At 47.8% G+C, this 26649-nt stretch overlaps 1 protein-coding gene across 3 annotated transcripts; it reads left to right on the top strand.

The window, feature by feature from the left end:
* Positions 1 to 5344: 5344 nt before the first annotated feature.
* Positions 5345 to 26399, top strand: med24 (mediator complex subunit 24). 3 transcript variants are annotated; one of them, XM_041266615.1, is made up of 27 exons: positions 5345 to 5450; positions 9080 to 9249; positions 9684 to 9766; positions 10195 to 10233; positions 10971 to 11044; positions 11442 to 11644; positions 15762 to 15873; positions 16261 to 16411; positions 16646 to 16759; positions 17278 to 17325; positions 17473 to 17555; positions 17658 to 17744; positions 17935 to 18034; positions 18148 to 18290; positions 18730 to 18767; positions 18972 to 19054; positions 19122 to 19300; positions 20421 to 20520; positions 20626 to 20801; positions 20920 to 21184; positions 21291 to 21472; positions 21627 to 21720; positions 23073 to 23172; positions 24684 to 24764; positions 25311 to 25459; positions 25871 to 25996; positions 26059 to 26399. In XM_041266615.1, the coding sequence occupies exons 2-26, from the start codon at positions 9081 to 9083 to the stop codon at positions 25985 to 25987; spliced, it is 2970 nt and encodes a 989-aa protein (XP_041122549.1). In that variant the 5' UTR covers positions 5345 to 5450; position 9080; the 3' UTR covers positions 25988 to 25996; positions 26059 to 26399. The 3 variants fall into 3 exon arrangements, with proteins under 3 accessions (XP_041122549.1, XP_041122547.1, XP_041122550.1); XM_041266613.1 differs by having other exon boundaries at positions 25871 to 26399; XM_041266616.1 differs by having other exon boundaries at positions 9080 to 9210; positions 25871 to 26398.
* Positions 26400 to 26649: the final 250 nt, after the last annotated feature.

The raw sequence follows: 26649 nt of genomic DNA on the forward strand, positions 1-26649 counted from the left end.
CCATTTAGCAAAACAGCATCCAGCAAAAACAAATACACGTTTGATGTTGATTAACCATGCAGTAAACAAACAAAAACGCTAAACCATAACTGTAAATATCGCTCAGTCTTTTATAGAATGTCCTTCCAACTGAGTCCCCGCGTCACTGTGAGCGCACAGGCTGCTGGGAAGGCTTGTCGAGGTCCAACCAATCAGCTGCCGTTCTCAGAGCTGTCGTTTTCTTTAACAGGTCATGCGACTTGCCCAACCAAAATTTTAACAAAAACTTATTTTACCTTTTAAAGTCCCAAATAAAAAATGCCCTTCTGAAACCCTGGCAAGCGTTTCCTAATGACAGCTCCGCTATTGCGTTGGGCTGGACGTCAGATGAAGTCTTATTCTCTTCAGGCTAAAGAGATTTAGCCTAGAAGAGGTTTATAAAAGTTTACCACAGTGAAGGCATGGCTAGGTAAGCATTGAAAAGCAGATTAATGAACATGGCAGACTATGCTAAATGCAGAGTATAGCCAAGAGACTCAAGTGTACCCCCAAACTGTGCAACAGACACCCCCCAGCACACACATCTGCCCAGTTTGTGTTAGGGTCAAGGTGCCTGTGATGGGCTGCTCAAGTTCCAGACAATCAGCATGTTTGTAAAAAAATGTCAATTGTGTGATTTTCAAATCTTTGTTTATGGCCAGGATTTTAAAGGAAGATATTTTTATGGTAATTGTCGCTGGTCTATTTTACTAGATATATTTATGTAATAAATATGTGACTAAAATGATTCCCCCCTGGTCTTGTGTTTCTGTCTGTGTCCGATGTTTATTTACTGATTTCTGGCATCTCATAACAGAATGCCCCTGAGTACTGAAGCTTGTCCCACTGTAAGGGAGAGATTTTGGGTTAGCTTTCCGACTGTTTTTCGTGTTCCAAGCAAAAATAAAAAACGGCCAGAAGGATGAGAACAGTCGCAAAACCCCAATTCCGACAGCACGAGGAATGCTATGCAAATGAAGTGGGCACCTAATCAACACTGAGCCAGCGTGTGGGAGCACTGTTGTGTAAAAAAGTAGCTTGAAATGAACGGTCGCATGTAAGAAACAGAAGAGAAAGAACAGGAAAACCACACAACTGTGTACTATCATATACCATTAACAGGATTTACACATTAAGTACATTGTAACAATTTAGATCTAGTTACTGAGTAATTACCATGTAGCTACACTGTAACTATGAGTAATTACACATGTAGTTAATGAGTAATTACCATGTAGATACACTGTAATTAGGGGCACAATGTAAAGTTTTACCGGAAATCATTCATGAAGGGCTGATATTAAACAAGGGAATGAAAAGGTTACCAAGCTGATAAACCAAAACCCTTCTGTTTTCAATCACGCGTTACACAGTCATGTGTTACACACTTTACACAGTCATGAGTTACACAGTCACGTGTTACACAGTCACGCGTTACACAGTCAGTTACACAGTCACGTGTTACACAGTCACGTGTTACACAGTCACGTGTTACAGTCACGTGTTACACAGTCACGCTTTACACAGTCACGTGTTACACAGTCACGTGTTACACAGTCACGCGTTACACAGTCACGCGTTACACAGTCACGTGTTACACAGTCACGCGTTACACAGTCAGTCACGCGTTACACAGTCACGTGTTACAGTCACGTGTTACACAGTCACGCGTTACACAGTCACGTGTTACACAGTCACGTGTTACACAGTCACGCGTTACACAGTCAGTTACACAGTCATGTGTTACACAGTCACGTGTTACACAGTCACGTTACACAGTCATGCGTTACAGTCACAGTACACAGTCACGTGTTACACAGTCACGTGTTACACAGTCACACGTTACACAGTCCTGTGTTATTACACTGCCTACTGATGACGTGCAGCATATTATTTAATTATTTTAAATGCTTTTTAAAAGGGTCGCTTGATGCGTGTGTGTGTATCACAATGTGTGTGGGTTTGTGTGTATCACAGTGTGTGTTTGTGTGTATCACAGTGTGTGTGTGTGTGTGTGTGTGTGTGTGTATATCACAGTGTGTGTGTATCACAGTGTGTGTGTCTGTGTGTATCACAGTGTGTGTGTGTGTGTGTGTGTGTGTGTGTGTGATGTGTGTGGGTATCACAGTATGTGTGTTTGTGTGTATCACAGTGTGTGTGTGGGTGTGTGTGGTGTGTGTGTGTGTGTGGGGGGGGGGGGGGGGTTACAAAGACAGTAACTCCTGAAACAAAGACGCTGTGGGGACGCCCTCACTTTGTAAAACACCTTTATAAGAAGTAAATATTACTTAAAAAAAAAAAAAAAAACTAAAAGTACCAAAATATTTAGTTTGTTGTCGACTTTCACCCTGTGTGGAGTTTTGTCTGACTGGAGTTAAAAATAGTAAATAGAAATATAGTGAGAGTCAATGAGAAGCCCCCACAAATATAGGAAAACATGAGGTGTGTGTGTGTGTGTGTTGCATTGCTTCATATGGCTCTGTGCACACGGCTCACTGCTGGCACACTGTGTGCTGTCTGTACTTCTCTACTGAAATACAGTGAAACCTTGCCATTAAAGTTGAGGGAACGCAGACCCTTGGAACTTGGTTTCAGGAGCCTGGGTTTCAGCCCCTGCACAGCACATCAGGGAAGACTTGGGGTTTGATACCGCCACCTCAGACTAGGTCTCCTCACAGATTAAAACGTGGGACTCACAGGGGACAGTCTGGCAGGGTCGATTGAAGAATTCACAAAGCCAGCGGTTCTAATGACTTCCTAAATCACATGCTCCAATCGCCTCCTAATTATTCGCATGCAGTGTGAAAAACTATAAAGCAATTCTTCTGTTGAATATCTACCGGGGGGCACAGCTTGGTATATAAAGTCAATGTCAGATTATATTACATTTCGGGTTTGAGGTGGAATCATTTCCAAGCATAAATTAAACAACAGTCTTACACCAGCGACGTGCTTAATGTCCAGTCGCAGACTGTATTGCAGGAGCTGAGTTTGAGTCTGGGAATGAGAACAGTTTGGGCTTTACAGACTGGCTGCGTGGCGCAGATTGAATTTAGCAGATGACGTTTTTGATTCACAGCAAAGCCGTGCAATAATTTGCTACTATGCGTCTTCTGAAGCGCATCGGTCCCATGGAGCCCTCTGGTGGTCAAAACTAAACACTGCAGTTTAGCCTGATTTCAGCATCAACAGCTGCAATGTGATCCCGCGGGAAGAGGAAGGGCCGGACTTACTAGAAATCAACAACAATTTAATTCACTTCTGCCTGACGTCTGTCTGTGCAATAAGCATGCAGTACCATAAACAAAAGAAAGAGCAGATGAAAATGATCAGAGAGAGAGAGAGAGAGCGAGGGGGGGGGGGGGGGGGGGGGGGGGAGAGTTCTGTTGTTGAGTTTGTCCTGGGGACAGTGACATGAAACTGGCAGCTTTCTGACTGCCCAATCACAACAGCCTTAGACAACATCATTCTCTCTCTCTCTCTCTCTCTCTCTCTCTCTCTCTCTCTCTCTCTCTCTCTCTCTCTCTCTCTCTCTCTGTCTCTCTTTTATGTGATTATGGTTATTTATTTATTTATATATTCTAATCTCATTCCTGTGTGTCAGATCAAGATCGCCTTCTGAAGGATGCGCTGCAGAAGCAGACTGTGAGCCAACCCCAAAGATTCTTAATCGCAGGGGATCGGCGCAGCTTCAAACCAACATCCTTCTTCAGCTTCTCTCCATGCCCGAGGCAGAGAGAGGCAAGGATTCAGCCCGGGTGGAGGGGGGGGCAATGACCCCCGATGACAGGCTGAATCACATCTCTAGAGCACAGACAAATTATTCAAACCGCGTCCCTCAGAATGAAGCAAAAAAGTCGTGTTGCTGCTGAAACTTCTTCAAAATAATGCAGCGGGCCCTGGCAGAGTGCATCACTGGAGAGGTGAATTAACACTCTGCAAGCAACCCCTACACCGAGTGAATCGCACGGATTACACAGTAAATGCCAGAGATAGTTTAAGATGAGGGAACACGGAGCTGCTTTGCGGCTTGGAACTTGGTTTCAGGACCTTGCACGGCACACCACAGGAGACAGGGTGTGACACAGCCACCTCAAACTAGGTCTCGCAGGCTCCTAGAACCAGGTTTTGAAGCCCCTGTGTCGTCCTCAGCATGCTGCTATACTCTGTGAAGCAAATAAGGGAGCATCTATCCAACAGTGGCAATGTGAATTAATTCATGCCATCTCAAAGCTCAGGAAACGAGATTGTTCATACATGATATTGATTAAACTTCTCTCTGTTCCTAGTTTCCCAGAGCTTTGAGATCTCATGCACTCATTCTCACTGCCACTGCTAGATAGATGCACTGATACAAGCCCTAAAGGGAGATCATTGAAATAGCTTCAAAATGAGTGAAAATGGATTGTCTATAAAGGGTTATCAATGGGTAATTACTGTAGGGTAAATAAATTAGATGGTTAACTATCTGCCCCCAGCCTCTAACCTCTAGATCCCAGATCAAGCCCTCTACCCCCAGCACTCATCTCCTAGCTCCCAGACTCCAGCCCTCAGCCCTCAGCCAATAGCTCCCAGCCCCTAGCTCTAAGCTCCTAGCTCCAAACCCCACCCCTAGCTCCCAGACCCTAGCTCTCAGACCTCAGCCCCTAGCTCTCAACCCGCAGCCCCTAGCTCCCAGCCCAAAGCTCCTAGCTCCAAGCCCCAGCCCCTAGCTCCCAGACCCCAGCTCCCAGCCCCTAGCTTTCAGCCCCTAGCTCCCAACCCCTAGCTCTCAGCCCTCAGCCCCCAGCCCTTAGCTCTCAGCCCCTAGCTCCCAGCCCCAGCCACTAGCTCCCAACCCCTAGCTCTTAGCCCCAGACCTCAGCCCATTGATCCCAGCCCTCAGCCCCTATATCCCAGCCCACAGGCCCCAAGAACTCAGCCCCTAGATCCCAGCCCTCATCCCCAAGCCCTCAGCCCCTAGCTCTCATCCCCTAGCTTTCAGTCCCTAGTGTTTCTGTTTTCTTGATCTCTGATAATTTTTTTTTAGCTGGCTTTTCTTCTTTCTAGTGCTGGCATTCTGAAAATATTTAATTTATATTAAACGCAAAACAATGACGTGAACCGTCTTTCTGTAATTTTTTACACGCCTCGTATTTAATGTACTGTCATTTTAAATCAGGTGGGTCCGCGAAGATTCAAAACGGCAACACACTGAGCTTCAAATTGAATGAACGGTTAGAATAGGCGCTTACAAAAAAAACTACAACTCCCACAATGCCTTTCTCCGCCCGCCTTTTGTCCTGGAGGATGATTGGGTGTTACCTAATACAACAGCCAACCAGCAGAGGCGTTATTTGCTTTGTTACAAGATGGAGGCGTACAAGTTCCGAGTGCGGTGTCGGTGTTGTTTATGTATTTTACCAGTTTAAAACAAACGGACAGGATTTAAGGTAAGGCCTTTATTAGTATTTCTCAAATTGATTTAAAAAAATAGGCGACAACAGCCTCCGAGCACGAGCTGTGATTAGCGCATCGGCCCCGATCAGACAGCATAAAATGGTGGCATAATAATAATAACAAGATTAATTATTATGACAAAAAAAAAAAAAAACCTGACTATTCCTTGTGAGTTTCCAATGCGATTTCCGACGGCAGGGGTTAATTTACAGCCCTAAGATAACTCTGTTTATTATCAGACCTAATGTAATCAATCACGTTAGACCGGCAAAAATAAATAAATAAATAAAATACTGCTTGACGGGAAAATCGCTTAACGTGGCGTATGTGCATATAGTGAAAACAGATGCATAATTTACACTATTGTTCAGTAGTTGCATGTCGGCTTGCCTGGAGCAGCAGCGAGTAGATTAATGCGGTTAAAATCTTGTGTGAAGGGGAATCTGTTTTGGGGGCAGTATTGGAAAGCGTTAATGCGTGTTTCTCTGGGTTTGGTTTAAGCCGCATGAAGATTTGTTGTTATTATTTCTTAGCAGATGCTTTTATCCAAGGCGATTTACAATTGTTACAAAGTTGTTACAGAACATCATAAGACAGATAAGAACAGATATGAAAGTACAATAAGATCATATTTAAAATAAAGAATACAGTGAATTATAAATGAGAGCGAGTTTGACTCAGAGCAGTTAAAACTTACAGTAAATAGCTGTCGGGTCTTAAAGGATCCTAGCGATTCATCCTCAACATGACTTGGTAACCCATTCCACCCCCTCCCCACTCTGTGTGAAGAAGTGTCTCCTTCCCTGTGTCCTCAGCCTGGCTCCTTTTAATTTCCTATCCTATCTAATGTTTCTTTACTTTGTTGCTTGGAACTTGGTTTCAGGAGACGAGGTTTCAGAGCCCTGCACAGGACACCAGGGGAGAATTGGGGTTTGATACAGCAAAGTTGCCTCAAACTATTATTATTATTATTTATTTCTTAGCAGACGCCTATACAATAAGGTTATATTCAAAATAAAGAATACAGTAAATTATAAATAAGAGCGAGTTTGACTCAGAGCAGTTAAAACTTACAGTAAATAGCTGCTTATATGAGTGAAGTCCAGTAAGAAGAAGTAGTGAGTGTGAGAAACGGATGAGAATGATTTCAGATAAGAGCCATTACAAAAACCATGAGTACGGTTACCTGTAAGAGTAAAATCAAATACAAGATACAGTAAGAAGTAGTTAGGAGTATTCGTTGAATGTGGTAAGGTACAGGGCACTAGTTGAATGTGGTAAGGTACAGGGCAGTAGTTGAATGTGGTAAGGTACAGGGCAGTGGTTGAATGTGGTAAGGTACGGGGCAGTAGTTGAATGTGGTAAGGTACGGGGCAGTAGTTGAATGTGGTAAGGTACGGGGCAGTAGTTGAATGTGGTAAGGTACGGGGCACTGGTTGAATGTGGTAAGGTACGGGGCAGTAGTTGAATGTGGTAAGGTACGGGGCAGTAGTTGAATGTGGTAAGGTACGGGGCAGTGGTTGAATGTGGTAAGGTACGGGGCAGTGGTTGAATGTGGTAAGGTACGGGGCAGTGGTTGAATGTGGTAAGGTACAGGGCAGTGTGGTTGAATGTGGTAAGGTACGGGGCGGGGCAGTAGTTGAATGTGGTAAGTTGAATGTGGTAAGGTACGGGGCAGTAGTTGAATGTGGTAAGGTACAGTAGTTGAATGTGGGGTACAGGGCAGTAGTTGAATGTGGTAAGGTACAGTAGTTGAATGTGGGGCAGTAGTTGAATGTGGTAAGGTACAGTAGTTGAATGTGGGGCAGTAGTTGAATGTGGTAAGGTACGGGGCAGTAGTTGAATGTGGTAAGGTATGTGGGGCAGTAGTTGAATGTGGTAAGGTACGGGGCAGTAGTTGAATGTGGTAAGGTACGGGGCAGTAGTTGAATGTGGTAAGGTAGTAGTTGAATGTGGGGCGGGGTAGTTGAATGTGGTAAGGTACGGGGCACTAGTTGAATGTGGTAAGGTACAGGGCACTAGTTGAATGTGGTAAGGTACGGGGCAGTAGTTGAATGTGGTAAGGTACGGGGCATGTGGTTGAGTTGAATGTGGTAAGGTACGGGGCAGTAGTTGAATGTGGTAAGGTACAGGGCACTAGTTGAATGTGGTAAGGTGAATGTGGAATGTGGTAAGGTACAGGGCAGTAGTTGAATGTGGTAAGGTACGGGGCAGTAGTTGAATGTGGTAAGGTACGGGGCAGTAGTTGAATGTGGTAAGGTACGGGGCAGTAGTTGAATGTGGTAAGGTACGGGGCAGTAGTTGAATGTGGTAAGGTACGGGGCAGTAGTTGAATGTGGTAAGGTACGGGGCAGTAGTTGAATGTGGTAAGGTACGGGGCAGTAGTTGAATGTGGTAAGGTACAGGGCAGTAGTTGAATGTGGTAAGGTACAGGGCACTAGTTGAATGTGGTAAGGTACAGGGCACTAGTTGAATGTGGTAAGGTACGGGGCAGTAGTTGAATGTGGTAAGGTACAGGGCACTAGTTGAATGTGGTAAGGTACAGGGTAGTTGAATGTGGTAAGGTACGGGGCAGTAGTTGAATGTGGTAAGGTACGGGGCAGTAGTTGAATGTGGTAAGGTACGGGGCAGTGGTTGAATGTGGTAAGGTACGGGGCAGTAGTTGAATGTGGTAAGGTACGGGGCAGTAGTTGAATGTGGTAAGGTACGGGGCAGTAGTTGAATGTGGTAAGGTACGGGGCAGTAGTTGAATGTGGTAAGGTACGGGGCAGTAGTTGAATGTGGTAAGGTACGGGGCAGTAGTTGAATGTGGTAAGGTACGGGGCAGTAGTTGAATGTGGTAAGGTACGGGGCAGTAGTTGAATGTGGTAAGGTACGGGGCAGTAGTTGAATGTGGTAAGGTACGGGGCAGTAGTTGAATGTGGTAAGGTACGGGGCAGTGGTTGAATGTGGTAAGGTACGGGGCAGTAGTTGAATGTGGTAAGGTACGGGGCAGTAGTTGAATGTGGTAAGGTACGGGGCACTGGTTGAATGTGGTAAGGTACGGGGCAGTAGTTGAATGTGGTAAGGTACGGGGCAGTGGTTGAATGTGGTAAGGTACGGGGCAGTGGTTGAATGTGGTAAGGTACGGGGCAGTGGTTGAATGTGGTAAGGTACGGGGCAGTAGTTGAATGTGGTAAGGTACGGGGCAGTAGTTGAATGTGGTAAGGTACGGGGCAGTAGTTGAATGTGGTAAGGTACGGGGCAGTAGTTGAATGTGGTAAGGTACGGGGCAGTAGTTGAATGTGGTAAGGTACGGGGCAGTAGTTGAATGTGGTAAGGTACGGGGCAGTAGTTGAATGTGGTAAGGTACGGGGCAGTAGTTGAATGTGGTAAGGTACGGGGCAGTAGTTGAATGTGGTAAGGTACGGGGCAGTGGTTGAATGTGGTAAGGTACGGGGCAGTAGTTGAATGTGGTAAGGTACGGGGCAGTAGTTGAATGTGGTAAGGTACGGGGCACTGGTTGAATGTGGTAAGTTTAAGCGTTTTAGGGTGTCCATATGAAATGCGGGTACACAGATATTAATGTCTCCACTGTCAGTCTCTGTCTCTGTCACCTCACTTTCTCTCTGTGTCTCTGCAGGATGAAGGTGGTGAATCTGAAGCAGGCGATCCTGCAGGCCTGGAAGGAGCGCTGGAGTGACTTTCAATGGGCCATCAACATCAAAAAGAACTTCCCCAAGGGAGCCACCTGGGACTCCCTCAACCTGGCAGGTGAGAGCGGGGTAACCTGGGACTCCCTCAGCCTGGCAGGTGAGAGAGGGGAGGAGATAGGGGTAACCTGGCACTCCCTCGACCTGGCAGGTGAGTGCAGGGAGGAGAGAGGGGTAACCTGGCACTCCCTCGACCTGGCAGGTGAGTGCAGGGAGGAGAGAGGGGTAACCTGGGACTCTCTCAACCTGGCAGGGGAGAGGGGAGAAGAGGAACCTGGGACTCTCTCAACCTGGCAGGGGAGAGGGGAGAAGAGGAACCTGGTACATTTTCAGCCTGGGGGGAAAGGAGCGAGGCACTGCGGTAAGATTAATGACATGACACATTAGAGTTGCACACCAAAATGCAACAGAAACAGTGAAACAATCTACCTGGAAAGTTTACAGACTTGTTAAAAGTGTGTTTTGACAATACCCCCCAAAAGGGACCAGTTCAGAACATTCATTCCTGAAGACTTTGTGCTGTTGTGTTTGCAGAAGCCCTTCTGGAGCAGGCGATGATCGGCCCCTCACCCAACCCCCTGATCCTCTCGTACCTGAAGTATGCAATCACCTCACAGGTGAGGGAAGCAGCACAGACCTGCCAGAGACAGCTGCAACTCCAAACAGACAGGGAGAGAGACACACACACACACACACACAGAGTGTGAGTGAGACACAGGGAGAGAGACAGACAGACAGATGCACACAGAGAGAGAGAGAGAGAGAGACAGACAGACAGACAGACAGATACACACAGAGAGAGAATGTGAGTGAGACACAGGGAGAGAGACAGATACACACACACACACAGAGTGAGACACGGGGAGACAGAGATAGATAGAGTGAGACAGACAGACAGATAGACAGACAGACACAGTCAGGGAAAAGACACACACATACACAGAGATAGACGAACACACGGAGAGACAGACAGATGCACACACACACACACAGGTTGGTCAGAGCTCACTAGTTCTAACCTGCTCTCTCCTTGTCTCTCCTCTAGATGGTCTCTTATGCCAGTGTATTGACTGCTATTAGTAAGGTAGGTAATGTCTGTGTTGTGCTTTTAACAATGAAGTGTGGATGATGTGTGAATCGTTGAGGGGCATTGCGCGAACAGCAACGCTGATCCTTTTCATTAACAATTTATCACTGCAAGACTAAACAAATTCTCCCTCTCCCCCTCTCCTCACTCTCTCTCCTGCCTCTCCTCGCTCGCTCTCCTCTCCTCACTCTCTCTCCTGCCTCTCCTCGCTCGCTCTCCTCTCCTCACTCTCCCTCCTGCCTCTCCTCGCTCGCTCTCCTCTCCTCACTCTCCCTCCTGCCTCTCCTCGCTCACTCTCCTCTCCTCACTCTCCCTCCTGCCTCTCCTCGCTCGCTCTCCTCTCCTCACTCTCCCTCCTGCCTCTCCTCGCTCGCTCTCCTCTCCTCACTCTCCCTCCTGCCTCTCCTCGCTCGCTCTCCTCTCCTCTCTCTCGCTCTTGCTGTCCTCCATCTACTCCTCACTTTTACTCTCCTCCCTCTCCCTCACTCTCGTTTCTCTTGCTCTCCTCCCTCCTTTCTCCTGCTCTCCTCCCTCTCCTCACTCTCGCTCTTCCCCTCTTGCTCTCCCCCGCTCGCCTCTCTCTTCCCTCTTCTCCCTCTCCGCTCTCCTTCCTCCCCCCTCTCTCCTCTCTCTTCTCCGCTCTCCTTCCTCCCCCCTCTCTCCTCTCTCTTCTGCTCTCCTCTGTCCTCTCTCTCCTCCCTCTCTGCTATCCTCCCTCTCCCTGTGGTTTGCAGTTTGATGATTTTTCCCGGGAGTTGTGTGTGAAATCACTTCTGGAAATCATGGATATGTTCTCCCACCAGCTCAGGTACGTTTATTATTATTGGTATTATTGGCTGGAAATATGACTCCTGGTCTTACTATGAGTTTAATACAATGCACCTGAGGTTGTTATTAGCTATGCACACTGTGGCTAATCAAGCTGGTAATAAAACCTGGAATTGGTGAAACTGCTGTGCAGCAGGAGTCTTCTTGCCATCCCTGTATCACCTTCTAAGCCATTTAGTTTTTCTCCGTGTGATCAGTATGAAATATCTTATCCCCACCTCAACTGTAATTGGATGGTATTTTATATTTAACTTGGATCCATGTGATAAGTGTCTGCTATTTAGTGTAGTACCATGTTATCTCGCCCCCTAGCTGTCACTAGGGGCTTGCTTGTCATTTGGTTTTGATCCACATAAGTGTGTGTTCTCACACCCCAGCTGCCACGGGAAGGCAGAGGAGTGCATTTCGCTGTGCCGTGCCCTGCTGGCAGTGGCAGCGTGGCTGCTCCGCGCGGCAGCCTTCAATTCGGAGCCCGGAGGTGGAGAGTCGCAGCTCGTAGTGTGTGTGGAGAGGCTGGAGAGGCTGCTGCATAGCCCCAAGAACAGAGCACTGGTACACATAGGCAGACTGGAGGAGCCAGGTGAGAGAGGAGACTCTGTGAGGGAAGGAGAGGAGAGACTGTGAGGGTGAGAGGAAATACTGTGAGATGGAGAGGAGAGTGTGTGTGTGTGTGTGAGAGATGGAGAGGAGAGAGAGGAGACTCTGAGGGAAGGAGAAGAGAGACTGTGAGGGCGAGAGGAAATACTGTGAGATGGAGAGGAGAGTTTGTGTGTGTGTGTGTGAGAGATGGAGAGGAGAGACTGTGTGTGAGAGATGGAGAGGAGAGACTGTGTGAGAGAGATGGAGAGGAGAGACTGTGTGTGTGAGAGATGGAGAGGAGAGACTGTGTGAGAGATGGAGAGGAGAGACTGTGTGTGTGAGAGATGGAGAGGAGAGACTATGTGTGTGAGAGATGGAGAGGAGAGACTATGTATGTGAGAGATGGAGAGGAGAGACTATGTGTGTGAGAGATGGAGAGGAGAGACTATGTGTGTGAGAGATGGAGAGGAGAGACTATGTATGTGTGAGATGGAGAGGAGAGATGTGTGTGAGAGATGGAGAGGAGAGACTGTGTGTGAGAGATGGAGAGGAGAGACTGTGTGTGTGAGAGATGGAGAGGAGAGACTGTGTGTGTGAGAGATGGAGAGGAGAGAGTGTGTGTGAGAGATGGAGAGGAGAGAGAGGAGACTCTGAGGGAAGGAGAAGAGAGACTGTGAGGGCGAGAGGAAATACTGTGAGATGGAGAGGAGAGTGTGTGTGTGAGATGGAGAGGAGAGACTGTGTGTGTGAGAGATGGAGAGGAGAGACTGTGTGTGAGAGATGGAGAGGAGAGACTGTGTGTGAGAGATGGAGAGGAGAGACTGTGAGAGATGGAGAGGCTGTGTGTGTGAGATGGAGAGGAGAGGCTGTGTGTGTGAGATGGAGAGGAGAGGCTGTGTGTGTGTGAGATGGAGAGGAGAGGTGTGTGTGTGCGATGGAGAGGAGACTGTGTGTGCGATGGAGAGGAGAGACTGTGTGTGTGTGAGATGGAGAGGAGAGTCTGTGTGTGTGTGAGATGGAGAGGAGAGGCTGTGTGTGTGTGAGATGGAGAGGAGAGACTGTGTGTGAGATGGAGAGGAGAGACTGTGTGTGTGAGATGGAGAGGAGAGACTGTGTGTGAGATGGAGAGGAGAGACTGTGTGTGCGATGGAGAGGAGACTGTGTGTGCGATGGAGAGGAGACTGTGTGAGATGGAGAGGAGAGTCTGTGTGTGTGTGAGATGGAGAGGAGAGTCTGTGTGTGTGTGAGATGGAGAGGAGAGTCTGTATGTGTGAGAGATGGAGAGGAGAGACTGTGTGTGTGAGATGGAGAGGAGAGGCTGTGTGTGTGAGATGGAGAGGAGAGTATGTGTGTGAGATGGAGAGGAGACTGTGTGAGATGGAGAGGAGAGTCTGTGTGTATGAGAGATGGAGAGGAGACTGTGTATGAGAGATGGAGAGGAGAGACTATGTGTGTGAGATGGAGAGGAGAGTCTGTATGTGTGTGAGATGGAGAGGAGAGTATGTGTGTGAGATGGAGAGGAGACTGTGTGAGATGGAGAGGAGAGTCTGTGTGTATGAGAGATGGATGGAGAGGAGACTGTGTATGAGATGGAGAGGAGAGACTATGTGTGTGAGATGGAGAGGAGAGTCTGTATGTGTGTGAGATGGAGAGGAGAGTATGTGTGTGAGATGGAGAGGAGAGACTATGTGTGTGAGATGGAGAGGAGAGTATGTGTGTGAGATGGAGAGGAGAGTCTGTATGTGTGGAGATGGAGAGGAGACAGATGGAGAGGAGAGAGTGAGATGGAGAGGCTGTGTGTGTGAGATGGAGAGGAGACTGTGAGATGGAGAGGAGAGGCTGTGTGTGAGAGATGGAGAGGAAAGATTGTGTGAGATGGAGAGGAGAGACTATGTGTGTGAGATGGAGAGGAGAGTCTGTGTGTGAGATGGAGAGGAGAGACTGTGTGTGAGATGGAGAGGAGAGACTGTGTGTGTGAGATGGAGAGGACTGTGTGAGATGGAGAGGAGAGACTGTGTGAGAGATGGAGAGGAGAGACTGTGTGAGAGATGGAGAGGAGAGACTGTGTGAGAGATGGAGAGGAGAGTCTGTATGTGTGTGAGATGGAAAGGAGAGTCTATGTGTGAGATGGAGAGGAGAGTGTGAGATGGCGAGGAGAGTCTGTATGTGTGAGATATAGAGGAGAGACTGTGTGAGAGATGGAGGGGAGAGTCTGTATGTGAGAGATGGAGAGGAGAGTGTGAGATGGAGAGGAGAGTCTGTATGTGAGAGATGGAGAGGAGAGTCTGTATGTGAGAGATGGAGAGGAGAGTCTGTATGTGAGAGATGGAGAGGAGAGACTATGTATGTGAGAGATGGAGAGGAGAGACTATGTATGTGAGAGATGGAGAGGAGAGACTATGTATGTGAGAGATGGAGAGGAGAGACTATGTATGTGAGAGATGGAGAGGAGAGACTATGTATGTGAGAGATGGAGAGGAGAGACTATGTATGTGAGAGATGGAGAGGAGAGACTGTGTGTGAGAGATGGAGAGGAGAGACTATGTGTGTGAGAGATGGAGAGGAGAGACTATGTGTGTGAGAGATGGAGAGGAGAGACTGTGTGAGAGATGGAGAGGAGAGACTGTGTGTGAGAGATGGAGAGGAGAGACTGTGTGTGTGAGAGATGGAGAGGAGAGACTATGTGTGTGAGAGATGGAGAGGAGAGACTGTGTGTGTGAGAGATGGAGAGGAGAGACTGTGTGAGAGATGGAGAGGAGAGACTGTGTGAGAGATGGAGAGGAGAGACTGTGTGTGAGAGATGGAGAGGAGAGACTGTGTGTGTGAGAGATGGAGAGGAGAGACTATGTGTGTGAGAGATGGAGAGGAGAGACTGTATGTGTGAGATGGAGAGGAGAGATTGTGTGTATGTGTGAGATGGAGAGGAGAGGCTGTGTGAGAGATGGAGAGGAAAGATTGTGTGAGATGGAGAGGAGAGACTATGTGTGTGAGATGGAGAGGACTGTGTGAGATGGAGAGGAGAGACTGTGTGAGAGATGGAGAGGAGAGACTGTGTAAGATGGAGAGGAGAGACTGCGTGAGAGATGGAGAGGAGAGTCTGTGTGTGTGAGATGGAGAGGACTGAGATGGAGAGGAGAGACATTGTGAGATGGAGAGGAGAGTCTGTGTGTGAGATGGAGAGGACTGTGAGATGGAGAGGACTGTGTGAGATGGAGAGGAGAGACTGTGAGAGATGGAGGGGAGAGTCTATGTGTGTGAGATGGAGAGGAGAGTCTGTATGTGTGATGGAGAGGAGAGTGTATGTGTGAGATGGAGAGGAGAGTGTATGTGTGAGATGGAGAGGAGAGACTGTGAGAGATGGAGGGGAGAGTCTGTGTGTGTGTGAGATGGAGAGGAGAGTCTATGTGAGATGGAGAGGAGAGTGTATGTGTGAGATGGAGAGGAGAGTGTGAGATGGAGAGGAGAGTCTGTATATGTGAGAGATGGAGAGGAGAGACTGTGTGAGAGATGGAGAGGAGAGACTATGTGTGTGATATGGAGAGGAGAGACTGTGAGAGATGGAGAGGAGAGACTGTGTGTGAGATGGAGAGGAGAGTGTGAGATGGAGAGGAGAGTCTGTATGTATGTGAGAGATGGAGAGGAGAGACTATGTATGTGAGAGATGGAGAGGAGAGACTATGTATGTGAGAGATGGAGAGGAGAGTGTGAGATGGAGAGGAGAGTCTGTATGTATGTGAGAGATGGAGAGGAGAGACTATGTATGTGAGAGATGGAGAGGAGAGTGTATGTGTGAGAGATGGAGAGGAGAGTCTGTATATGTGAGAGATGGAGAGGAGAGACTGTGTGAGAGATGGAGAGGAGAGACTATGTATGTGAGAGATGGAGAGGAGAGACTGTGTGAGAGATGGAGAGGAGAGACTGTATGTGTGTGAGATGGAGAGGAGAGACTGTGTGTGAGATGGAGAGGAGAGACTGTGTGTGAGAGAGATGGAGAGGAGAGACTGTGTGTGAGAGATGGAGAGGAGAGACTATGTGTGTGTGTGAGAGATGGAGAGGAGAGACTGTGTGTCCACATTGTTCTCAGCAAACTTCTCCTATCTTGTTCTTGTGACGGACAGCCTCCTGGGCCAATGTGGAGCAGGCAGTGATCCGAGTGAGTGAGAACCTCAACAACCTGTCCAATCAGACGCTGAGGAGCAAGCTGGAGGAGTGTGTCTCATTGGTCAAGAGGTGAGGTGCAGTTTTTAATTGAGTGTATTGATATGAAGGTCCACCTCCCTGTTTTAAATCATGTTAAAATGGATTGAGAGGTTCAGAATCTGGGGATAGGAGTCTGTCTGTCTCTCCTGCATATCTTTCATCCATAACTAGTGCTGAGCGTGATAGTTTTGTGTTCAGATCGACGTTCAAGATTCAGACAACTTTGAAAACGCTATCAAAGCCATTCTGTGCAGCGCTGTGTTGAAGATAGTGGCATGAGAAGAGGTGAATTAACTACAAGACAAAGGACGCCATACACTAGTAAAAAAAATCAATAGAGGGGAAGTCAAGATTATTAAAATAAACTTTGTTTCAACTGAAAATCAGAGTTCTATTTTATATGGTTTTCCCCCCCAGTATCCCGGTCATGCTGTCCCTGCAGGCGGACCCCCCCTCCCGCACCCTTTTCCCCTCGGTGCACGCGCTGGTCATGCTGGAGGGGACGATGAACCTGACCGGCGAGACGCAGCCGCTGGTGGAGCAGCTCATGATGGTGAAGAGGATGCAGGTGAGAGAGATGACCCTGAAAACACCTCCATGCGTTCCCCATGGTTGTTATACTGCATTTACCACAGTCTACAGTGTTTAATATGCTTTACCATATCTCTATGCTTTACAATGCTTCGGTATGCTTTCCCATGTCTTCACTATGTTTTATCACACTGTGCTTTTACTGTGAGATACTGTTCTAAGGGAGGTGCTGACAGTGTGTGATTAACCCCGTGTCCCCGTTCTCCCCCAGCGGATCCCCTCCCCTCTCTTCATTCTCGAAATCTGGAAAGCCTGCTTCACCGGGCTCATCGAGTCTCCCGAAGGCACAGAGGAGCTCAAATGGACCGCCTTCACATTCCTCAAGGTGGGTCGACAGAACCTAGGACAAAGAACGGGTCCATCCAGAACTTCAAAAGCTGTGGGCATCCCATAATCCAGGCATCGCAGGCGATGTTGTTCATTGTGCCCTGTTAAATCAGGAGGCCTCGTCCTCTCTGCACCACACGGCAATCTCAAAGCGATCCTCATCCTCTCTGCACCACACAGCAATCTCAAAGCGATCCTCTTTCCTCTCTGCACCACACGGCAATCTCAAAGCGATCCTCGTCCTCTCTGCACCACACGGCAATCTCAAAGCGACCCTCGTCCTCTCTGCACCACACGGCAATCTCAAAGCGACCCTCGTCCTCTCTGCACCACACGGCAATCTCAAAGCGATCCTCTTGCTTAATTTCACTCCCTGAACTGAATAAAGTAACAGTGCAGTTGATTGGGGTTTAGTTCTGAGGTCAGGGCTGTGGCCAGGGCTGGTGGGAGTCTGTCACACGGTTCTCTAATGAAGATCTGGTTGGATTCCAGTGAGTTTCTTTTTCTCTGCTTCAGATTCCCCAGGTGCTGCTCAGGCTGAAGAAATACCCACAGGGAGAGCAGGTGAGGAGGATTTATGATTAATAATAAATGTATTATTTAGTAGCATGATTGTGATCATTATGCCTCTCTCCTCTCCTACTCTCCCTGTCCATCACTACTCCTCTCCTCTTGTTGTCCCTCTCTCCTCTCTTCTCGTCTCTGTCCCAGGACTTCACGGAGGATGTGAACATTGCCTTCGAGTACCTGCTCAAACTGACCCCACTGCTCGATAAGGCTGACCAGAGATGCAAGTATGTCACTCAGAGTGTGTGTGCTTGATGTGGTGCTACGATGTTGTGTATCGCAGTGTGATATCATGTGTGTAACGCTGTCTCGTGTGTTTCTCCCTGCAGCTGTGACTGTATCAGTCTGTTACTGCAGGAGTGCAGCAAGCTGGGGCTGCTGTCTGAGTCCAACACTGCCAACCTGATCAGCAAGAGGTAGGAGCTGCTCTTTAGACACATTCAGGACTGCATGCAGTGTATTCAATACTGCACTGTATTGTGCACAGCATGCAATACACTCGGCACTGCACTGCACACGCAGTCTGTACACTCGGCACTGCACTGCACACACAGTCAATGCTGCACTGTTTAGAGACCTTCTCTGTGTCTGCTGCTCTGTGTGCAGGGAGCACTCCCCCCGGCTGAAGACGTCTGAGAACGCAAACATCCAGCCGAACCCGGGTCTGATCCTGAGAGCCGAGCCCACCGTCACCAACATCCTCAAGGCAAGCCACATTCTGCCGAGCCGTCCGTGACTATCGAACCTCATGCTTTCACTGTGCTTTTACACTGTGCTGTACTGCTACTGCTCTCCCTCTGTCGCTCGCTCTCCACACAGACGGTCGATGCGGATCACTCCAAATCGCCCGAGGGGCTGCTGGGAGTTCTGGGTCACATGCTGTCGGGGAAGAGCCTGGACCTGCTATTGGCTGCAGCAGCAGCGACGGGGAAACTGAAGTCTTTTGCCAGGAAGTTCATCAAGTGAGTTCATTTCAGTATTGTTGTTGTTATTATTATTGCAGTAATACCTCATGTCCTCTCTCTCTCTCTCCCTTTACCCGCTATGATCAAGCTCTTCAGCACAGTAATGTGTGAAATTGTTACAGCTGTGTATAATGGTATTTAAAACAGGATTCATTCATCTGACTTTTTGCATATCTGCTCTGAGTCTGGTCCCACCGCAGTCGGATACGCGACGGACTTCTGTATTTTATGGTTTCTTTTTTTGGGAGTTTGGGGTTGATTTTGATCAGCTGCAGCTAGATTTATTATTATTTTGTTTCAGTATTTTACAGCAACAAGGATGCAAAATACTCTGAGACTCCAGCTGGGGCTTGTCAGGGTATAGGCTGATCAAATGAAGTGGGGGGTGGTTGTTGTTGTTTGTTCCCTGACGCCTCTGTGCTTCTTTTCTCTGCAGGTTGAATGAGTTTCCCAAGCACATCACTGGAGAGAGCTGTGAGTGTGATTCAATACTATGTGGGAGTCGCTGGGGAATGATAGCAGAATGTAGAGCCATGCCCTCCTTGCTCTGCTCGCCAGGTTTAATGAGGGAGTGGTGTAAGAGATCTGATGAGAGGGTTTCACCCTTGCTCTGTGTGGGTTGATAAGGGTTATGGTACAGCAGGTTTGTAACCCCGCTCCCCCTCTCTTGCTCCCCAGCTAAGTCTGCCTCTGTGCGGGCTCTGCTCTTCGACATCTCCTTCCTCATGCTGTGCCACGTGGTCCAGACCTACGGCTCGGAGGTGAGTGCTGCTCTCTCTCTTTCTCTTTCTCTCTCTCTTCACCACTCACTCTGTCCCGTCCCCCCAGGTGATCCTATCGGACCCCAGCCCCTCTGGCGAGACCCCCTTCTTCGAGACCTGGCTGCAGACCTGCATGCCGGAGGAGGGGAAGATCTTGAACCCGGATCACCCCTGCTTCAGACCCGACCCGAGCAAAGTGGAGAGCCTGGTGACACTGCTGAACAACACCTCCGAGATCAAACTGGTGTAGGTTCAGCCAGCGGCGCGCTCCCGGTTCAGCCAGCGGCGCGCTCCCGGTTCAGCCAGCGGCGCGCTCCCGGTTCAGCCAGCGGCGCGCTCCCGGTTCAGCCAGCGGCGCGCTCCCGGTTCAGCCTGTTCCAACCACTTGCATCTTTTTTGTGTTTTCTGCAAAACAGACAATATCAAAAGCACATATCTGAAAGGACGGTTTTAAAATAAGTAAGCTTCCATTTAGATGTATTGGTTTTGTTGGTACAGTACTATATTTTCAACAGAAGTAGTATTTTAATTCTGAAAATATCACTTGTCAAAACTAAAGACACGACATGTGGACTGTAATACAGCACATACTTTGAAATCCATAAGTATTGTAGAGGTGTGAAATCTAAAAAATGAAATTATAAATGTTACCCGTGCACAGAACTGCGTCAAACGTAAAAGACAATGCAATTTAGCAAAACCAAAAAATAAAAATAATAAAAACAGCAGTTTCCAGAATTGAAACAGTATCCCAATTCATCTTCACAATTGCAGAATTTAGTGCTCGATAAGGCCCTAATGCCACAGTTCACTTGCCTGTGAAAATACACAAAAACAACTAAAGATCACAGATAAAAAAACAAAACATCTCAGTCTCGAAACCTGTTTAATGATAACTGTTACCTTGCCCTAGCTTGTGTCTTCACTTTGTTTTGGCTGCATTTTCGTCGTGTGAAACTGGAGACAGTGCTGTGTAGCTGCGCAATACAAGACGCACTGATCTGGCATTAGAGAGAATTTGTTATTTATTTATTTTAAACGCGGGCTGTGACGGATGTTCAGATAAATTGTAACATTGAAGAGATGCGCTTTGTATCAGTAAACTGGTGACGGAGTCAGAAATCGCGTGTGATTGGCAAGTGCATTCATTTGTTACATATATATAATGGGGATTGATTTTATTCTTAATACAAGGGCTGTAAAACGTGACTGACTGTATCTGGGTAACTGATATCCCAGTGCTGGGCTATTCCGCTGTTACAGTTTGATTATTCGAGCCCCGCCCGGTCCAGTAGAGGTTGTACTGGTTTTGCTGTATTTCAAGGTGCAGTTATTTCCCTCTGTCTCTCCGTTTCTCTGTGCTCAGGCAGATGAAGTGGCACGAGGTTTGCTTGACCACGCCGGCAGCAATCTTGGAGATTCTGAACGCCTGGGAGAACGGAGTGCTGACCGTCGAGAGCGTGCAGGTGAGGGGGTGGCAGGTGGCAGGGCAGGTGAGGGGGAGGTGTGCAGCATGACTGCCTCTGTGTGAAGTATTGAGCGCTCTCCCGCTCTCTCTGTCTCTCTCGTAGAAGATCACTGATAATATCAAGGGGAAAGTGTGCAGCATGGCTATCTGTGCCGTGGCCTGGCTCGTGGCTCACGTCCGCATGCTGGGATTGGACGAGAGGGAGAAGCCGCAGCTTATGATTCGCCAGCTCATGACTCCGCTGTACGGGGAGAACACCCTGCAGTTCTACAACGAGAGGTAGGGGGCACTCTCGCTGCAGATACAGTATACCTCCAGCCTAGTGAAGGGCTGAATTCAGAAATACTAACGTCATCCCCCCCGAATGACGCCTCTAACAGCGCTCACTTCCCGGCAGGGTGGTTATAATGAGCTCGATCCTGGAGCACATGTGTGCAGATGTCTTCCAGCAGACCGGAACCTCCATCAAGCTGCCCATGGAGGGGCTGGACCCGGTGCCCTACCGCAACCTCCTCCCAGTCCGCGAGCCCATCCGGGAGGGCCTGAGCAGCCAGTTCAGCAGGGTGCTGCACAAGGGCTGGGTGGACAGCCAGGCCCTGCATCTGCTGGAGAGCCTGCTGCACATGGGGGGAGTGTACTGGTTCACCAACAACCTGCTCAAGGTTAGGGAGAGGGGGGGAAGAGTGAGGAAACCGGGGGGGCGTACTGGTTCACAGCGGACTTTAGAGGTGGTGTCTTTCCCCCTCTGATTTCTCTCTCCTCTCTCAGGAGCTGCTGAAGGAGACTCGGCAGCAGTACACAGTGCGTGCGGTGGAGCTGCTGTACAGCATCTTCTCTCTGGACATGCAGCAGATCACGCTGTCCCTGCTCGGACACATCCTGCCCGCCCTGCTCACAGACTCCTCGCACTGGCACTGCCTGGCAGACCCGCCCGGCCGTGCCCTCGCCAAGTGAGGATCATCCGGGGGGGGGGGGGGGGGGGGGTTTGAGAGGGACAGACTGGGGGAGAGAGCCAGGTAAAGGTGGCAGAGAGACAGATGGATTGATAGAAAGTGGGTGGGGATTTCTGTTCATGATGAGGTGTGTGTCTCTGTTTGTCTGCAGACTGTGTGTATGGTGTGCTCTGAGCTCCTTCTCCTCCCACAACAAGAGCCAAGCATCGGCACGGCAACGCAAGAGACAGCGAGAAGACATTGAGGTGAGAGAGGCGAGATTCATTCATTCCCTTGAACAGCTGAATGCTGACAAATGCGCTGTATTTGGAAAGGGATTACAGTACCTGCGCATGACGAGAGATGCGAGATCTTTAAATATCACCAGCACTTCAAAGATTCATTTATGTGAATAAGGACTTTTGACAAGCGACATTCACTGCCATACAAAACTCGCTGGAGTCTTTACATCAGCTTCTTACTGAATGCTGAAGACATGCTTTTAAAGAGGCAGCTTGTTCTTCGTCGGGTCTGATCCAGGAGGATAGTCAGGTAAAGATTGCCTTGTGCAGGCTGCAGTGTGTAAGCAGTCTGTATTAGAGGAGGTGAAGCTTTACCACTGTTTTCAGTGAAAGCAAACTCTTTCTGCCAGTCTGGTTTGTTCAGTGCTGGTGTCGAAAGTCAAGTGACAAAATATCCTTGCCGTGACGGAGAGAGAGAATAATTCAACACGAATACAGAGAACACAAATGAAGAAACTCACTGTATTTTTATTTTTTTTTCTCCTCGCTTCGTGTCACCCAATATGTCACCGGGAGCTACTGTTCTAGGCCATCGAAGGGGATGAGGATTTGAGCTGAACGTACGGTAGTCTGCCACTAGAGGACGCTGTTCACTCCCAGAAACCCAAAACCAGGCTACTGCAGAAATGTGAATGAGAAAACGCTTGTGTGAATATTGTTCAAGTTGAACACTTGACAGCACAGTGCAGTACCTGTCTCTGTCCACAGCAGGTCACTGTACTGAGCAAGTGGCTTATCTGACCACTCAGGGCATTCAGTAGAAAGCATTCAGTAGAGTATGGTACACTTAACTCACACACTCAAACACACAGCATGCTACCAAACTGCTCGTACCCTTATAATATTAATATAAGAAAATGCGGAAAATTCATTCTGAACTTATATACAAAAATATAGTAAAACAAAATACAGCTGTACCAGACACACATACAAACAACTCCCCCCAGCTTCAAGAAAATCAGCTGTCCTGAAATGGGATAGCTTTGGCCAATCATATTTTTAAAACCTTTTTTCCCCCTTCAGCAGAACTAATTTAGCCGATATCCGTCAAATATTTGGATTATAAAGAAATTCCTAAATCTATTTACAAAATATAGCGATGCAAGATAGAACTGTGGTTGAACAGTGTAAAAGAGGTTTGGGTCTCTCTGTTGGAGTGTGAAAAGGGAAACTGAAGCTGTAAATCTGACGCTTTTGCTGTTAGCAGGTTCCAGTGGAGACCCGTCATGTTTGAGTGTCTTTTTGAAGTGATGAATGGAATGCATGGAACTTTCCAAGGCTTCTAACCCCACCCCCACCGTGTCTTTGGTCCGCAGGACTACAACACTCTGTTCCCTTTGGATGACACCCAGCCCTCCAAGCTGATGCGGCTGCTGAGCTCCAATGACGAGGAGTCAGTGAACCTGTCCAGCCCTGGTGAGTGATGGCACAGAGGGAGGAGCTTATTATGATGATGTTGAAACATTTGAATTTAAGTTTGCGAATGAATCTGGGGTTTTATGAATGCAGACCGTCGAAGAAGGGCGTATGTCCAGAACATCTCGGATAGATCAGCGTGTGGAGATTTTAATCTTCTGAAGTAAACATATAAAAATAACCGCGCTATGTCCAAAACTGCTGTGAACTGAAAGGAGCAAAATCAAACTAAACCTGCAGATGCACAAATGAGAATGATTGATTTAAAAAATAAATAAATAAAAAGTAAGCTGGATAGAAAAATCAGTGCTAAAGCAATACATTTTTATAAAGAATGACCAGAATGTGTGTGACCTACAATTTTAGTTTCAGAAGAAATGGAATTAGATGTAGATACACATAGACCCGGATGCCTGATCATTTTAAATGACTTCACGAGCACAGTAGAGTCTGGTGAAAATAAGCGAGTGAAGCTCAATGGCATCAGAAGCCTGCAAGCACCTCCTCCTCCATCCATAAGGCACAGACAGCAATGGATTGAGAGAGAAGAGGAGGGGTGGCTATTCTGGTATTGAGAGAGAAACACTTGGATGGAGGGAGGCAGACGATTCTTGCACTGAGGAGGAGGGATTCCCAGTATTGAGCTGATGGATGAGTCAGCCCTTTGCTGGCGTAGTTTTCTGTATAACTCGCATTTGGCTGCCCAAACCCTGACCTTTGTTTATGTTGTTGCTTCATTTCCCGTAATGGCAGCATCTCAGAAACCAAATCTAGGATTTTGCATTTAAGTCCCACGTCGCCTAAATTGTTCAGTGTGTGTGCGGTCATTTTTTTGGGAAGTTTTTGAAGACATTGTAAAAGACTTCTAGTTAATTTTACATTAGGTTTCATTCAGCAGAGATGGAAATCTTTATTAGACTTGCAGTAAAACCAGGAGTGGCTCACACTACTGTGTAGTGGGAGTCTTGTTTCCCCCCTGTAAAGAGTGCCTTGCTCCCCCTGGCAGGAACCCCATAGCTGCTGCTGCAGGTCACACAAGACCAGGGGTTTACATGCCGTCCAGGGAGGCATAGGTCTGGGAGTTACACAATGAGACTTTTTTACTTTTCAGGATTGCATGAGAAGTGCCTGCTGCTGATTTTTGGTGGCTTCCTTTGTGGGTTTTTTTTGTTTGTTTATACAAACCATTTGAGTTTCCAGCCAGGGTGTTCATACAGCAAAGTGGGAAATCTCCTTTTGTGGCTCTGAGCAAATAACAAAAATGTGTGTCTCACAGTGCTCTGTGCTCGTCTCCCTGTGTGTCTCACAGTGCTCTGTGCTCGTCTCCCTGTGTGTCTCACAGTGCTCTGTGCTAGTCTCCCTGTGTGTCTCACAGTGCTCTGTGCTCGTCTCCCTGTGTGTCTCACAGTGCTCTGTGCTAGTCTCCCTGTATCTCAGTGCTGTGTGTCTCAGTGCTGTGTGCTCGTCTCCTTGTGTGTCTCACAGTGCTCTGTGCTTGTCTCCCTATGCAGGTGATCGCTCGATGAGCAGCTCCCTCTCTGCCTCTCAACTGCACACCGTCAACATGAGGGACCCTTTGAACAGGGTGCTGGGTGAGTGCGGCTCAGCGGGGCATCAGCAGAGCAGAGAGATCTGCAGCTTTACTGTAACCCTCAGAGAGAGAGATCTGCAGCTCTACTACTGTAACCCTCAGAGATCTGCAGCTTTACTGTAACCCTCAGAGATCTGCAGCTTTACTGTAACCCTCAGAGATCTGCAGCTTTACTGTAACCCTCAGAGATCTGCAGCTTTACTGTAACCCTCAGAGATCTGCAGCTTTACTGTAACCCTCAGAGAGATCTGCAGCTTTACTGTAACCCTCAGAGAGAGATCTGCAGCTCTACTGTAACACTAAAACAAATTAGTGAATCTGTTTCTGCTGAAATGACTCTGGATGAGATCAGCTATACTGTTTAATGAAGAGATTAATACGCAACGGGTGTGTGTTCACCACCCAAGAAGTCATGATATCTCAAGGTAGCACACACTCCCTGGAGTGTGGTATTACTTTTGTTTTCAGATTCCTCCGCCACTTTCCTGTTCTATTTCTATAACACTTCATGTCTAAGTAAGCATTAACTCTCCTCCTCTCTCCCCAGCAAACCTGTTCCTGCTGGTGTCCTCCATCCTGGGTTCGAAGACAGCCGGGCCGCACACCCAGTTTGTGCAGAGCTTCATGGAGGAGTGTGTGGAGTGTCTGGAGCAGGGCAGCCGCGGCAGCATCCTGCAGTTCATGCCTTTCACCATGGTGAGGCGCTTGGTGGGCGCAGTTATAAAATTGGACCGAGTTTGTAGCATCAAAGTTTTTAAACATTTGTGAGAATTTCCAGAATCCGCTCGTCTCGTTGTATTCTCTGCCTACGTGTATGTGTTATACATGTGTATCTCCATATATGAATTGGAGCGAAACTGTTCAATATTCTACACGTGAATTATGGAAGCAATGCTCTCCTTGCCCAAGGGGGGGGGGTGCTCCCCTGCAACCCCCCCCCAGCACTACACTCCTGGTTTTAACAGTTTAGAAAGAAAATAATACATTTTAGGGTTTTTTCTATTTTTTGTGTGTTCAACTGACTCTTATTTTTTTACTGGCTTGTATTTATTTTACATTTTTTTGTGGTACGTTTTTAAACTTTTTTTTTTTTTTCTTTTCTGGCAGGTGTCTGAACTGGTCAAGCTGCCCGCACTGGCCAAACCCCGAGTGGTGCTGGCCATTACTGACTTGAGCCTGCCACTGGGGCGCAGAGTGGCAGCCAAATCCATCGCAGCACTGTGAGGAGAGGAGATTCCCTAGCACGCCCTTTTTCACAGTCCTCCAAATCCATCGCAGCACTGTGAGGAGAGGAGATTCCCTAGCACGCCCTTTTTCACAGTCCTCCAAATCCATCGCAGCACTGTGAGGAGAGGAGATTCCCTAGCACGCCCTTTTTCACAGTCCTCCAAATCCATCGCAGCACTGTGAGGAGAGGAGATTCCCTAGCATGCCCTTTTTCACAGTCCTCCAAATCCATCGCAGCACTGTGAGGAGAGGAGATTCCCTAGCACGCCCTTTTTCACAGTCCTCCAAGTGCATCGCTTAAACCACATCCAATCAGCTACTTCTAAAACACTTTTTAATAGTAACTTGTACAGTCTGTTTATACCTGAAGACAAAAATAAAAATCACAAAGAAAGTGTGCGGTGTTATTGTTATTCTTAATGAATTGCATCGGCTCATTTGATTGTATGGGTAAGGACTGGGCACACACCTGTCGCAAATAACGCTGAATCAGCTAGGCTGGTCAGTAAAACACTGAATCCTTCTGTATGGAGAATATCAGTAGCTAAGGCTCATGGTTTATCCACTGATTCAGATTCAGTTGTATTGAGTTTGCCCACTAATGATAAACAAACTACAAGTTGGGTGCCTGCTGATATGAAAAACAGTGAGTTTTGGCC

This window comes from Polyodon spathula, chromosome 12, assembly GCF_017654505.1.
Source record: "Polyodon spathula isolate WHYD16114869_AA chromosome 12, ASM1765450v1, whole genome shotgun sequence".
Classification (NCBI taxonomy): Eukaryota; Metazoa; Chordata; class Actinopteri; order Acipenseriformes; family Polyodontidae; genus Polyodon; species Polyodon spathula.

Excerpts from the sequence above, each read along its gene's own strand:
- med24 (XM_041266613.1), top strand. The coding sequence starts at position 9,081 with ATGAAGGTGGTGAATCTGAAGCAGGCGATCCTGCAGGCCTGGAAGGAG. Across the intron at positions 17,745-17,934 it reads GCCAACCTGATCAGCAAGAG|GGAGCACTCCCCCCGGCTGA; the intron begins GTAGGAGCTGCT and ends CTCTGTGTGCAG. Across the intron at positions 21,473-21,626 it reads CCCGGCCGTGCCCTCGCCAA|ACTGTGTGTATGGTGTGCTC; the intron begins GTGAGGATCATC and ends GTTTGTCTGCAG.